The 16,657-nt window shown below is 37.2% G+C and overlaps 1 protein-coding gene across 1 annotated transcript in view; it reads right to left on the bottom strand.

Annotated features, from left to right (window-relative positions):
* Positions 1 to 16,657, bottom strand: part of RGS7BP (regulator of G protein signaling 7 binding protein) — a 34,438-nt gene that overhangs the window by 16,854 nt on the left and 927 nt on the right. The window contains exon 2 of the mRNA XM_030258410.3: positions 14,022 to 14,188. Within this exon, the coding sequence (XP_030114270.1) occupies positions 14,022 to 14,188 (167 nt within the window). The remainder of the gene's footprint in view (positions 1 to 14,021; positions 14,189 to 16,657) is intronic.

Genomic DNA, 16,657 nt, shown 5'->3' with positions numbered 1-16,657 from the left:
GAGGAGTCTGGAGTGAAGTTTAGCATGGAAGCCAAATAGAAAAGGTGCTAGCTTGATCTTTCTTTTCTCTTCCCATTACTTGAATTAGTAATTATTTTTATTTTAATTGGCAATAAATCAGGGTAATATTTCCCAAGTCTCTCCTGCTCTACACACAGTCAATGTCCCTATCTTTATTTCCACTTAATCTTTCTCATTCCTGCTCTTCCTGTCTTCTTATATTCTGCTGAGGAGTGAGTGAGCAAGCAATTGGGTGTGAGTTTGGCTGTTGTCTCAAAATAAGATAGGTTAAGCTTAAAATTCCCAGTAGGATATTTTAAAGTACTCAGAATTCCAAATGAAATTGCATTCAATTACACTTTTGAGTTGTCATAAAATAAAATAAAATAAAATAAAAACCAATAACCAAAAAAACAAAATAGAGGGCGTGACCACCACACCCTAACCTCATTGTTCCATTCTTTAGTTGTTTGACCCTTGCTTCTACTTCAGAGAAATCCAGGAGACTTCTGCACTAGTCAAATATGAGCTGAATAGGGCCTTTTCCTCTGCAGGTTATTACTTGTTGAGAAGGTGGTGTCCAGTTAGACGAAAGAAAACTTTGGGTGAGCTCTCAAGTCAGACTTGTTAGCTTTAGCCTCAGCTGAACAAAAAAAATCTCACAGCTTTAAATGATAGCAAAGAACAGATAAATCGAAACCATTACATGGACCTTCCAGAAAAGATCTGTGCTAACCAAGAAGGAGACAGTGACATTAGCTGTATATGCAGTAACTTGTAAGCTTATCAAAGAAATTCCTATTCAGAACACAGCCTTGTCAGCATCAACAAGTTGTTCTCAAATGAATTTGATAAAAATGTAGAGAAAGCACAGATAAGTTTGTGCCTTCCAACAAGCTCAAGCCCAACTCTTTTAAATTCCCTGCAGGCAGCTGATAGTCATGCTGCCCATGGATTTGCCCTTTGACTTCAGTTAAGCTTCTGTGTTATTTAAAATGTCTGTTAATCACTCACAAATTGTTAATGAATAATTTATAAACTCTGCCTTTCAAAAGTCTGCAAAATACAAATGGATTCACACCTAAACTCCCATCCAGTTCCTTTGATTAACAGTTGTATAGAAATTTTATAAAAACTAGTATCTGATGTGAGGTCATTTATGAAATTGGTTCTGATCTGTGTGGACAAATAGGGTCAAATTTTCCAGACAGTCTGAAGGAAAGTTAGATGCTTCAGGTATTTGATGCTGTAGGATCTAGGTCACAATAACCTGGAAACATACTGGATTTAGAAGGAATTCTGCTGCAGGCAAGTGATGCCATCTGCTGTTGACCATTCACAGGACACTAAACCAGATGATTCCTCAGATTTGTGACACTTCCTCTTTCCATTTTATTTCTGTCATTAGTACCTTCTTTGAATATAAATTTCAATATATTTTTTCCAAAAGACATTCCATAAAGTATTAGAGTGATCTGGATACCCGCTATCTGTTTGTAACTCAGATTTCTGGTTTTCCATATTTCAAAATGAGAAAACCAGAGTGGTTGTGAAGATATGTTAAAATGAGAAAAGGCAAGGAACAATGTATTTGCTTTTTCTCAAAAATATTACAAACCACCTATTTAACTCCTTAAACTGAAGGAAAGATATTCTTTAAGTTTCACTGTGATTTGGTTAAGATTTGGTTAATTGCATTAACAATTACTTTTGGTCTGTTGGTCAGATAGATCAATATTGTGACTGCTACAATTTTAAACTGGAAAGAAAACAGTCCATCCAGCAGATATTACTAGGCTGTTCAGAATAAGGTAGTGTTAGGGATTTTTTATGTATTAAATGCGTCTAGGAGTGCCTTGAATATGTCATGCTTATACCTCAGAGTATTTTTTATCTTTTTTCTTTTTAAAAAAAAGAATGTTAAATACCTCCATATAGAAATATTCCAAGTGAAAAAGAAATAGTGTTATAGAATCAGTAGAAGAATCTCACACAGCTCCACCAGATACTTCACAATCAAATCTGTAAGAGTAGTTAGAAATCACAGCTGAGAGACTGAGAAAACTTGAATGTGTCAAAAAAAAAAAAAAAAAAAAAAAAAAAAAAAAGAAGGAAAGAGAAGGAAAAATGAAATAGATTAGCTTCCTGAATTTAAATTCATATATGGAGAAAGAAATTTTTAAAACCATCTGTTGATAAAATGTGTTCAGGAAGCAGTATTCTAGCAAAAAGAACTTTGCAATCTTTTGCACTTCAGATTTTTAATCCTGCTTTGGTCTTCATTTGACTTTGTGAACTGGCATTTTCCCTCCTCTTTGAAAAGCCCTTTTTTCTGCTTGGGAAACAAGGATTTCTTCATTAAGCCTTCCTTAGGCATTCAGTCTTGTATATTAGCAGCTGCACAGACATGCTACTTGTTTCTGAGTCTTGAATTATGCAAATGAATTGCAAAAGGCTGTACACACACTACTTTGGGTAGGTCTGCAACTAAATTATATACCCAGACTTTGGAATGTGCACAACTTTGCTGCACTGGGGCTCTTTGCTCTGCATGAAGCGATTGTTTCTTCAGCATACAGCCTCACCCTGTGCTCAGTCTTACATACATAGTGTGGTTGTAGCTGTTATAATATTCCCAAGCACCAAATGCTGCTTTGTTGGTGTTGGGTTTTTTTTTTTTTTTTGGTCTTGTAAATGTATATGGGTGGGTAGTTCTGTTTCACCTCAATAACAACTCCAGAACTGTTGGAAATAATAGGAAGCTGCTGTATAAACATAGCACTTTTAAATATTTTGCCACTCAACCATTTGCCATGCTGCCAAGGTTACCAACAGTACATTTCAATGATCTGTCTTGCTGTGACAGACAGAGATACGAAGTGTCAGCTTCTCTTTGCTCAGACAATAAATGCAAACTTGTTTTCTTCTGAAATGGTAAAGCATTTTCTTCAACAACTTTGAGCACAGAATTTAATGTGCCAGTATTTGAATTCTTACGCCAGATCTGCTGCCAGGAAATGTTCATGACAAAAGTATTCTTATGAAAGATAAGAACAGCAAGATAAAAAATGGAATATAAGAGAAAAGAAGACCTCCTATGTTAATATAGAAATAATTCAGTGTATTATTTCTCATAGTTAAAAATTATGTGGAAAATGTAAATGTAGATCTATAAATATTCACATCAAGGAGAAAATTCTGCCAAATAACAGCCAACGCTTCAGTATATTTTAATTTTAAAACATGAATTTAAACAGCAGTTAACTGGTAATACTGGAAGGATTCTGAATTAAGTAATGATTCACTTAATGCTGTGTCGAGATCTTAATGCCCAGATAATGGCTTCAAATATTTAATTAATTGTTCAGAAACAGAGTGATAAAGCAATTAGAAAAACTACAACAAATTCTGTACACCTTGTTGAAACTGGTTGGAATTTTGGATTTTTTCCAGTGGAAGATGGACAGAACTGGTATCTCTCACAGCTGGAGACTGATCTCGCAAGGTACTGACGATGCTGTTAAGAGTAACTACTGTTTGGTACTGTTACTAGAGCAAGCCCCCATGTACCATGCAGCTCACAGTAAGTGTAAAGTTTTTTATTAATTGACTATGCAGAAGTGCAGCACTTGAAAGAGCATGACCAAACATGGGTTGTGAGAAAAACATGCTCTTAATTGCATGGCCCTGCACAATTAAATTGGCAATGCCATTGGCTGATTTCAGTGAAGGGCACAGAATCAAAATGGTTCCTTTCTAACTAGATAGCAGTGTTCCAGAACGTTGAAAAATACTGAACATTAGTAAGAGCATTTCCATTAACTAGCAATTCTCAGTCCAAGACTTAGGAAAAAAAGAGGCAAGAAATCAAAAGCAAAATCCCAGTATATATATAATTCTAAGAGCTCATGCTGAAGCCCTTCTAATGCATAACTCGATTATCTCATGTTTTCACTTCTCTTAAGATATATTAAGATATTGGCAACCTAGTCTGGCTTTATAAGATTCAGTGAGAATCAGAAGTAATTTCTGAGAACAATATTAAGCCAAGCTAAACAGAACAAATGCAAAGTGTCTATCACCCAAAATTGCAGCCTTGTGGGATTTCTTAATTGAACAGTGTGTAGAAAAATGATCAAGAAAGAAGCACTTAAAACTCATCACTAAATTCTTAGCTTTAGTTAGCTGTGTTTTGTTAGAAACCTACAGAAGAGAAATACTGAAATACACTATTGAAACAGGTCTCAAAGCAGTGGGCCTAATGGGGACAACAAAGGCACTCTTCTTGGCCATCTTGGTTACAGATGAGCACAAATGCAACTTTTATTTACATCTGCCAAGATAGGTATGAAGTGTATATTATTTTTTTCAGAAATACTGCAATGAAGAAGTTTTTTTGGATTGGTCTAACATTAATTTCGAACCATGCAGGCTTCTCTGGTACTCCTAATTTTTGTGGGCAAAGAAATTAGCATAACTTGAAAGGCTCATTATCAGCTACACTTCTATCTTCAAACACCTTCTAAAATTTATCTCTAGATCCCCTTGTGAAGCACTATTTACTAACATAAATTGGTAACACTCTGGTTTTTGCTCAAGAAGATCTTATTAACTGATTCCACTTGTGACATGACACAATAAGACATAGCAACAGGAGTTGCTATGTGTTGTTACATGCTAGGGCTTATAATTCCAGCAAATTGACATTTAAAAATCAATTTCAAAAGAAATTAATTATTAAAACAATGATAAAAATGTAATATCTACATGTGTTATTTAGAAAGCACTATAGCAATAATAAAACAGACTATTTGAAAACAATACTTTTCCTTGAAAGACTCAAATATGTTGTAAAATTACTAAGTATTTTCCAGAGATAGTAAGTACTGGTACACCTATTTAATAAGTGATTCATCTGAAACATTAGACAGAAGTTAAATGAGATTTTCCAGACTGTTCCCAAAACACAGGAGTTTGAAAAATTTATTATTTTTGTTAGCCTTGTTTACTACTGTAATGCCACAGATCTAAATATCAGTGGATTCCAGGGGACTTGTTATATGGACATTCAAGACTGCCGTGAGGAGTTCCCAAATAGTTAATGTGACAGTAGCAAATCAGATGTTAATTTCATTACTATTTAGAGACTATGAGGAAAAAAAGCAAGAAACAAAAGCACTGAAAAAAAGGAACGACAAAGGAGAAAAGGGCATGAGAAAATCTGGAGTGAAGTAAAGGTAACAGCAAATGTCAAAATAGAGTCGACACTCAAGTTCTGTGGGCTTCTCAAAATCCCCACGGTTCCTGTTTCTAAAGATGTACCTAGCTGCTGGATCATCTGGCTGATTACTCCCTGAGAAAATCACTTGCAAAGTAAAAATGTGAAAAGCTTTTAACGTTCAACAATGAGAGCAGATCTTCTGAAAGGACAAAATGGGGCAAGAGAAGGGCACGAAGTCACAGATTACTGGCAGAGAAACCAAATTTTCTGCAAAAGGTCAGCTCTGATTCTGCAGTATTTCTAAAGAGACCCTGCCAATGTAATTCAGTCCTCAAATCTCTTTGGTAAGGTATGCTGTTTTCCTTGTCTTAAATTTCTCCTTTAAAGGTTTGTATACCTCAGAATAGGAATGTGGAACAGGTTGGTTATTTCAATCATTCCTACAGATAGTCTTACCTATAACTGGAATACACCGTTATTAATGAGTAAGAGCACGAGAAACAACCCTTCTAAAATCTAACTGTAGCAGAATGCTGCTTGTGCACAGCAGAGAACAGTCCATCAAAGGACTTGAATTACAGTTGTATCTTAGTTTTTGGTATTTCTTTCCAGGAACCCACAATGGGAGCGATGAATGCAGAAGGCATGTTAAAATGGAAGGTAAACAACATTAAACCTGCACGATACTCTGATCCTAGACTAAGGTACTGTGCAGGTGAATTTACAGTTTGCCAGGTTGAAGGTATAAAATACTGAGAAACAGTCATTTATCCACATTCTGAATCTCTGCTTCCCTGTGTCTTTGTGTGTTTTATCTACTTAAAACATAGGAAAAAAAAATGTGAGCAAGGATTAGAATATCACAAAAGAAGTTCCCTAACAGTTTTCAGTGTTTACCTGCAAAGGTACTGCTTGAAGCCCAAAAGCAGACCTCAATATTGTTTTGCTTCCTCATGCAAAATACTCTTTCCACTGGGTTAGATGATGGCAATGTGCCCCCTAATTCTCCATAACCTCGCAGCTTCAGGTCATGTCACAGAGGAAAACCTATGCTGCTTTATGTTTCGCAGGGAGAATACTGCGATTGGTGGTGATCCTCAAGCATGGGCCGCATCCCTGGCTGCTGAGCTGGGACATGGCTTCCTTGCTATTCCTTGCCTTCATTCAAGTGACCAGCTTACTTGTCTGGCTTACCCAGCAGTCCTGAGTGTTTCAGCAGTGGCAGCACTGCCCTGGAAGGGGCTATGAATGTGTTAATTGAGTGTCAGATGGAAGAAAGGGGCAAATAACTGACTGACAAAGACAACCGTCTGTTCTAATTCTAGCACTCATTTTCCCCTTTTCTCACTTCCATCCCCTTTCTGGGACTCAGGTGCTAGTGGTCTAGAAATTAAGTTTGACTCATCTTCAGCTTTGGCTAAAAAACGTGGCAGGGGCCACTGTGTTTTGTGAAGAGCCCAAAGTTGTCAGTGTCTGCCAGGCTCTGAGGATGCTCTGCCAGCACCTCTGGGAACAATCTTGTCAGAGCTTGGACAAGCAAGAATGTTGTCCTTCTGACTGCTGGTGAGGTTTATCATTAAGCATGATGCTATAAGCTCTTCCACTTTGTCAAAGCTAACTTACGCTGTGTTACTGCAGATGTAGAACTTCCAGAATTTTCAGAATGCTGTTCTGAACACAGAAAAATAATAGAGTAATAAATCCACGCTGGGTCTGTTTGCCCTTTACTAAATCTGGCCTCCAGTTATGAAAGAGAGGGAGTTATAAAGGGAGATATTTATACCTTGTATCTTCAAGTCCCAAACACCTATTAAAGCACCTCCAAAGACAGAGGTACAAAGAGAAAGTCGGACTAGAGAGGTCAGCTATTTTGAGAATTCTAGCCTTAGTAAATAACCTTGTTTTTCTTCCATTATTTGCTTTCTGAACTTGAGGTACCTGACTTAAACAGTTTCATTTTCAACTTGCAACTTAAATTGAGTAAACATTTTATTCTTAATCAGCAAACGTACCTTAACTCAGTTCCACAGAAGTTTTATCTTTTTGCTCTCCCTTTCCATCATTTTAGATGGATGTAGATTGTATAATCAGAGAATTTTTTGACAAGCACTCAAAACAATATATGTTCATCCTACCCTCTTGTTTAAGGAGTAAGCTATGGTGTACTTACTGCACTATCACGCACTATGTGAATGATAAGGTGGTTTTTAAAGGGTATGTTAAACTATCCACATCTGAGCTTGTTTATTGAAACATTCCTATTCCCATGCAGATCAACTCCCATTAGTCAAAATAGGATTTGAGTCACTGGAACAGGTGTAGTTTCTGATACACAGTACCACATTTGCAATCACTTCAGGATGGAGAAATCAGTGAATATATGCCAGCCAAACAAAGTATATAAACACTGTCATAATTTACTTCTAGAATCTGATATGCTCAAAACTACAAGAAATTTTAAGCATGTAAGAAAATTCCAGTCAATGATTACAGAAGCTGAATGTCAAAGTTGAAGGGAAATGAGACTTTATATGCTCAGAATGCTCAGTAATCCTGAAAAGCTCTTATTTGAAGGGAGACAAAGCTCTCCCCAACTTCACTAATTTCAGACAGCCATAGTTAAATCATTAGGACAATTTCCTAAGTAAATCACTATTAAATGATTGTAAGAATTGTGAGCTCTAGGATGCCGCATTGAAACAACTTACTGAGATGATTTCAGTATAGCCTATGAGAGCAAAATTACGTTTTATATTTCCAAGAGTTTTCTGAAGTGGAGGATCTCAGTATTTTTTACTTGACAAGGATTTTTAAGGTCACAACTTTAAGCTGCTACTGTTTAAGACATCTGCAACAGTTTAGCAAGAAATCACAAATCCTTGTATGGGTTCAGAGGGCATTTCACTACTGGTATTATAATGTATAATTGTATTGATTCTTGCAGTGAATATTGACTGCTTTCCTTGTTTTCTTACATTTTTGATCAAATTATTTTTGATACTTAACTACACTTTAATCAGGCCATATTCTGGTTATCATGCTGCAATCTCTGTGAAGCACTTATCTTTTTTCTTAACTTTCATCTGACAGTTGAAACAACACTAACAATTCCAACAGAGATTGAGTAGAGCCAGCAACACCTGTGATTCAGAGCCCCATGATCGACATTATCACTCTCCCCAACTCTGATATATACACTGAGAGGTGTACCATGACAGTGACTGCAAAGATGCCTAAGAAGGACAGAAATCTCCATAAATGCTGCTCGATTGGTATCTAGCTGGGGCAGACCTCTGGTTTGTTGCTCCAACTGCTGGCATAAAGTTGGTTTTGAATCATGATTATAAAAATTCTTCCCTGTTGAGCTAAGTGTTGCTGTGCTTGGTTTCTGCTCAGCTAATACTGACTGCCAGCAGAGCTTTATTTAACACATGCAGTTAAACAGTTAAAAGGATTTCTGTTACACCTATCTTAATACAGTTTTCATTAACTTATAGCTCTGTAGTCATCTTTTCACTTCATTTGTAAAATATTTTGAGGCAGTCTTTTTTGTTTGTGTGCTTTAGAAAGCAGGTAATTTTGTAGGGTTATAATTCAGGGAAAATTCAGACAATTCAGTAAAAAAATCGCCACAATTAGGTATCAGTAGAATGTTTTAAAACAACCTTAGGAAACAATCTAATTAGCTCTGAGAAATTACCACTTGGTGCTTATTGAAAATATGAAATTCCTACTGTAAGCTACAAAGGAAATAGAAATTACATAAAATTAAAAGCTTAAAGCAAGACTGTGATAGTCTTTCTCTGCAAATGATTGCAATCAGGATATAATGTTTAGCTGACTTTCTCAACCTTCCATGAATTTAGGGAAACTTAAAATTAACAACTATAAAAGTAACAGATGCACATGGGTGTCAAATAAGGAAACTTTTTTTTTAAATTTTCCCAAGGAGATCTATGGTGACTTTGCCACAGGCTGGAAGGGACACCTAGAACTAATTTGGTCCAAGCCTCCTGCTCAAAGTAGTGTTAGCTACTGAGGGGGGGCGGGGCATGGAAAGCCATGACCAATTTTATTCTCAGTATCTCCAAAGACAGGGACTCCAGAACCTCTCAGTGCACCTGTTCTAATAGTCTACCTGCCTCACAGTAAAAAAGGAGTTTAAATTTTTTAAAATCCATTTTTATTTGTATTTAAATTTCTACCTGCTGTCCTAGCACTGTATATCACTGAGAATAGTCTGACTGTATCTTTACACTAGTCCATCAGGCAGTTTTTATGCATATGGATAATATCCCCCTCCCAGCCTTTTCTTCACCAAGCTAAACAATCTAGGTCTAGCAGCCTTGCCTTGTATGTGGGATGCTGCCTAACCATCTTTAAGGTAGTTGATTAGACCTGCTTTAGATGTCCCTTCCTCCTTGCTACTAGGGAGCCCATTGCTGGACCCAGTATTCCAGACACGGCCTCAACAGCCCTCATTCCTGAGTAGAAAGGAATGGTGAACTCCGTCGACCTGCTGGCAACATTTCCCAAAGAAGCACAGGTGGCTGCTGGCCCTTTTTGCACAAGGGCACAGCACTGCCCCATGTTCAACCTGACGTTCACCAGAACCCCCAAGATCCTCTTCTGCAAAGCTGCTGCCCTAGTGTGTACTAGTGTAGAGGTTTATTACTCCTTAGATTTTGGACTTTGCAACACCAGTCAGAAAAAAAAGAGAAAAATTACTTTTAGATTTATGCTCACACAGATGTACATTGCCATGCGCCCCTGAGCTCCTCACACAAGTTTTGTTTCATGCAAAAAAAAGCCACTGCCAACATATATATCAGACTGTCACAGAGCTACTGCCAGTTCTGGTCTCAGTGTGCCAAGTGCACACATTATGTAAGCATATCAAGTGCTTGAGAATATGTAAGGACATTTACAAAAGTGTGTGCACAGTTGTGCAGACCTGTATCTTAAAATACAGTTCTGAGTTATCTTTCTGTTAACATCCCAGACTCAGTGGGCTCCACTTATAAAACCAGCTGATGAAACCCCATTTGATGAACTCTAACAGATCACCACCACTCTATCATTCCATAAAGGAGACTCCCTTCCATAACAGAGATCTACATCTTTTCCCCCCCATCTTCTTACTGTTACAACTACTTTTTCCTTTCTTTTCTTTGGAAAACATCATGCTGACTCATTTTCTTGTTGCTATACTTTCTCCAGTTTTGGCCATGACAACTAATACTATAAGGATGCACAATGTAAATACTTACGAGATTTTTAATTTCTGCGGCATTATACAGCAGAAAATGTAATGAAAGGACTAAACCTTACTCACCTTCTTCAGAAGACAGCTCACTACCAACTTTTAATGTAAGAGCAGGAATTGACCTGAAGTCCTGAGAAAACCAACACTGAAAGGAGGGTTTATATTGATTTGCATTCCTAAAGGAACAGTAATTAGAATTAGGGTATTTCAATTTTGATTATTTTTATTTCTAATCTTTATTCCTCTCTGCTAACATCTCACTACTTCTATAAGAAAAAGATATCAGAGCAAGTAAAGAAGAGGATGTAATATCTATGAGGCATAATTAAGTTGAAGACTTAATTTGAAGTTTACTTTTTCAGTAATGTTTTTTTAGTAAATGGGATTTTAAACACATCACAGTGTAAAGATGTCTTAATTCAATCTCACCTTTTTTTGAGTAATCACATTTGTCACAGAGAAATCACATTTGTCAGATACAGATTGTTCAGATTCAGTCTCTGCTTACTGAGTGCTGGGTAGTGGCTGAGAGAAGCCATTGTTCTATGCACAACTTATTTTTTGTATATTTGCTTATTTTTTAACAAAATCTCTGCTACCAGCAGTTGTCAGGTTTGAGCGGGATGGGGTGATATGGTCTACTCCAGTGTGGACTTTATAGCATTTTATGTTTCCTTGCTACTTCATCTTTTTTTTCATCATGTCCCTTGTCTTTCTTTCTCTCAGGTTTTAAAATATAAGTGTGACTTTCCCTTCCTCTGCTTCTATAGCTGAATCTGCTTTTTTTGGCGTATCAGTGTATCTTTTTTCTACAGGTACACTTGCAGTTTTCTCTTGTTCACATTGCATCACTGTCCTACTCAGAGTCTGCCTAATATAAAAAATGTATTTTTTTGTCCTCATGACTTCTACCCTGCTCAGTTCCTAATGCATTATCTCCACTTCAGCACTTCCTTCCCTTCCCATAATTTCCAGACTTCATCCCAGAGCTCCCTTCCCCAGCACTAGAAGATTTGCTTTTGCTTCTTTCTTTCCAAGTCTCTGCATCTTTCCTCTTTGTTACCTTGCTTAGTCTTGTAGGACAAGTGAATTAGGAAAGGAAATAGGTGCCTCTTCTAATTGTCCAAGTCAGGTGTGTATTTAAACGTCTCAAATGCACTAGTGCCAACAGTAGTTGGAATTAGGTGATCTTCAGATGATGCCAGAGGTCCTTCAAACCTTAACAATTCCATGATTCTGTGAAATCTCAATATATTCAAAAAGGAACGGCACAACATTAAGGTGTCTGCTAATTTTCCAAGGAAAACACAGCACAAACAAGATAAACAAACTTAGTATTCTCTTAGAAAGTGACACCAGCTTCTCAAAAGAGTCATGTAACACCTCAGGTAGCTCTCTTAGAGACTAACTGAACATTACTGATGGCCTTAAGTAATAGAATGCTGTTCCCTCGTGAAATGTTACAGTCTGGTGACATAAACAGCTACTTGCTATTATTATTTCTAGGTGAAAAAGCAACGCATTTTCTTTAATAAGTTTTGGAAGATAGAACTTGTCGTGTTACTGACTGCAGTGTTGTGCATTTTGAACTAAAGCAGTGAACTAAGTAAGCCTTCATCCCATATGCTGAATAACAGTGGTTTCTGAGCAGCACACTACCCTCCTGACTATTCAATACTAAGGATGATTTAATGCATTCCTGTCCCTAAGCATTTTTCTTCCTGATACTTTTTTCTCCTATACAACTAGATTTCTATGCCAGATCCTATTTCATATGCACTACATCAGTCTTTTTGCTGAAACAAAGACTAAATCTCTGAGACTATTTATTACTTCTCTCCTTCTATTTCTTTTTGGCTTTTTCAATTCTTCATTTCCCACCTTTCCTCACAAATACACCAGAAAAGTTTATGTCTCGCATGGCTTTCCTCAGCTACAGAAGGGTGGGGATGTGACGCATATCTTGTAAAATGTGTGTCAAACCAAACAATTTCCAGAGAGTTTCTAACACCTACCAGTTGTTATGGATATCACAGTATTATCAGAGTTATTTAAAACAGTTTTAGATTAGCCAAATGTCAATCTCGCAGCAACTGCACAACCTTCAGGACATCTTTGTGTATATGACAGACGTCCAGCTGCAAAATAATTGCAGTTTTCTGCAATAATTTTCTTAAAAACCCATGTACTTTCTAAATGAGCATGTACCAATTGTTTTCTTTACAGGGGAAAAATATTTTAAAGTTACAAAATAGGTTCAGCTATTCAAATGTATTATTTTGGTTTATATAACTTTTTCTTTTGAGTCTGAAAGCACAAAAGATAAATTTCGCTACTGTTTGTTTTCACATTTTCAATGTACTGGTTAAAAGAACTATGTCTATTCATTGCTGATGTTTTTTAAAGTTCCCACCGATGTTAGTATTTTAAAAGTTATTTTTGTTTGAGGAACAAATCAGAGGTCACAAAACTAACTTAAGTAACTTTGCACAAAGTCTTACTTGAAAATTATGACAATTCTACTAAAATAGCCAACCACTATCCTCTTCTGTTTGGCTTGTTAGTTTGAGCTCCCCTTATATACCAAGCCTATAATAGATTTCTTTAATATATTATAGCGATGAAAAAAAAATTAAATGGGTATTAGGCAGAGTTACAAAAAAATAAGGTGTTTTCTTTTTCTAGTGGTGCAAAATAGCTTATGGTAGATAAGACACATGCAGAAAGTTCTGACAAAGTGTAATCCGAAAGACATGACTCAGGGGGTACATGTATAAATACAAATGTCCCAGTCACCATACTGTGAAGAACCCACATGGAATTAGCTGCACGAATTCCCATTTTTTAGGAAACAGCTATTTATGCTGGTTGATCTTGCACTGAGGCATAATCTCAAGTATGCGATAATACATTCTGTCACCATGGAAAGGAATGTACATCATGCAATACCAAAGAATAAATTAAAACATTGTATGCTGGCCAAGTTTCATTCTTATTTCAACACAAACAACGGTTTAAAAGCATGGAGAAGGTAAACACAAGCTATCAGAGTAGTTTTTGTATTCCACTTCCTCAGTTTGGACCTCTATCAGAGTAGTTTTTGTATTCCACTCACTCAGTTTGGACCTAATTTTGGTTTAATTTTGTTGAGTCTCTAATTGAACTGAGCTAGTTGTCTCTTAACTATTCAATTAGGTATACTCAATGAAAGACAGGACAGAAAGCTATTGCTACTTCACCGTTGAAGGGCATGACTTCTCCCTTGATCTGTAGTGATACGCAGTAAAATCCTGTTTGTCTCACATAAAAGCATCCAGCGAAATCAGAAGGGTATGTTCTTGGTAAGGGTACCAGGATTTGATCCAAAATTGCATAAGGGTATAGACATTCTGCAAAATTTGTGGTCATGAACCTCTATGCTTAAAACAGAAAAACACAAGGTAATGCTTTTCCTGAAAGTTTCCATTATGACTAAGTACTTAACACAGATTTGCACGGAAATACGGCTTTAATTAAGCATAAGTTGCTTCATACCCAGAAATTGCTGCTAGTTTTTGATGAGCTTGATAGGCCATCTCACATCCTCGGGTTCGAGTTTTGTGCAATTCTGCATGCAGAGAAGGACAGGTGACAGAAACATCCCCAATAGAAATGACCAGCTCCCGATAGAGAGCCACCTGGGTATTGAACTCCTGGACAAGCTGAAAAACAAAAACAATTTACATGCATGAGAATTTTTAACTACATTGGTAAAAACAATCCAGTTTTTTAAAAACATGCCCAGTCTAGGTCTTCTTCCTGCTTCTCACAATTTCATAGCACACAGGATCAAGAGCACACGATTCAGTAAACAACCAGAGACCTCGTGGCAGCTGCTTCTTCTGTGAGCTATAACTGTTCATCTGTAGGAAAGTAATGTTTCTGCTTTCAATATCTGAAAGTGTTTGAGTTATTAGTATGAAATATTAAGCAGACAAAAAAACATCTGTTTTACTAGTAGCATGAGGTTATTTTTTGCTGTCATGAAAGGCGAAAATATCCCCAGAAATTACTGCCTTTGCTTCTCCTGCTTCCTGATCAACAGCATGTACAGGGACTGGAATGTAGCATTTGCTTTTAAATGGGCAATTTTGCTAATTTATTTTGTAACGATTTCTGTTCTGTCATTTTCCTTCAACCCAGATTTCTGACTTAAAACTCATCTGCTGTTACTGGCTGAGAAGATGTACCAGATAGGCACTTTCCTGCTAAAATTCCAGAAACCTTTTCTAAAGTGCATGTGGGAAAAAGAAACAAATGAGTAAATAAACACTACAATATGTACAGAAATCCAATATCCAGCAGATATATACAGATGTTATTGGATAAATGTGTAATTTCAGCATAATGGAAAGATCGTTACTGTTTAGTTCTACTGATCATGTGCATGGAATGATATTTTAAGGAAATGAAGCATTTGCTATCTTCTGAAAGAATGCATATAAGATCATTTGCTCCACATGGTGGTGGGGGTGGAAGGATTGGAGTAACAGAACAGAATATTTATCTGTGTTTTGACCTCAATTTCCAAACTACAGAAAAACAGACAAGAGTAATTGCTCATAATTCTGCAGTCATCATTAGCACCAGAAGTTCAACCTACCCCAACATAAAAACATACTAAGAGCTCGAATCTTTACACTCAAGTCCTCAAATTCTCATTATCAGGAAATACACTAGTAACTTCTACAGTATTATATTCCTACCCTTCATGCATCCCACTGCAATTAACTGTCTAGATGAGAACTGGTATCAAAAATAGTTTTGGCCATGCTTTCTTAAATTTCACTTTAAGAATAGCAAATAGGTTCCTCTGCTTCAGGTGCAGCAAGTCAACCCAAGTGCATTTCAGTACATCTGCACCCTCCCACACCCAGATCCCAAACAAACCCAAAAGCACACATCAAACAAAGCCCTAGGCACAATATTTGCTAAACAAGTCCTCAACTCATCATTCTGTAGCTTAAGAAGCTTAAGAGAATGCATGAAGGCAATGGAGAGGAAAAAAATTTGTACTGTGTTGTGTCATAGTGTGCTTATTCTGCATTAGGAAGAAAAGTGTCGCATCCTGCAACTGGTAACTGGTTGCACCATATACATTTTGCCAGTTCTCACCTCACATTCCTTGTTTAAACAGACCATCCAGCCACCTTAGCACTGCCCAGGAAAACCAAACCACACATATGTTGCTGAATCGAGACATAGAAAAAGACCACAGTCATTTTACCTCCCGAATCCTATTGCAACTTGATAATCCACCTATAAAACATTTTACTTCTAATCAATTAATTCTTAAAACTTCTCTGTAACTAATCAAATTACGCTGTTCGGAATGAGAAAAAAGGCAGAACCTAGTAAGATCCACTTGTTGGGTATGAGCGACCATGGCAGCTTTTGTTCCTCCATGCACTGGGAATTGCTCCCAATCTTGAAGCATCAGAGTGGATAATCTCCCAGCACATTTTGCAGCACCAGAGTAAAAAGAAATGCCAGAATCCAGCAGAATAGAACTGCTACTGGACAGAGCATTAGCCAGGTACAGATTTGTCCAGAAAGTAGCAGCGACTTCATTTTCTTTTCTAGGTACAGATTTGTCCAGAAAGTAGCAGCAACTTCTTTTTTTTTTCTACATCTGTCACTAGCTAGAGGGGTAATTTTGGGGCCCAGTGTCAGGCTGACTGTAGCTTAAGAAGCCTGAAAGAAGGTATACGGTGCTGATTTGGAAGAAAATTGTCAGGATGCAAGCTTTTTAAACGTGACTGGGGAAAAATTTCATACCAGAATGCAACAGTCCGTAAATAACACTAATGTAGGTGTTTCACCTGAGGTTTTACAACTGCAACCAGCTACTCTGGGAAGACTGGTAACAGGTACCATATATATCAGGGACAGAATTTCAGGGCCTCTAATTCTGTGTCTCCTTATTTAGAATGATATTAGAGCAAGCATGCGGCTGCTGCACAAGACAGCAAGTAGTGCAGTAATTCATTGGAGGCAACTATTTACCCATTTAGGCTTCAGTGCGCCCAAGCCTGGGTACCGATTTGGACGGATCTAGCAAAAAAGCAACTCCGGCTGCTTTGCGGTGTGTCTACTATGGTGAGGACTCCTGCTCTCGCAGGATTGTCCAG

The sequence above is a fragment of the Taeniopygia guttata genome, chromosome Z (assembly GCF_048771995.1).
Source record: "Taeniopygia guttata chromosome Z, bTaeGut7.mat, whole genome shotgun sequence".
Lineage (NCBI taxonomy): Eukaryota > Metazoa > Chordata > Aves > Passeriformes > Estrildidae > Taeniopygia > Taeniopygia guttata.
This window is presented reverse-complemented; position numbering and strand designations above follow the sequence as displayed.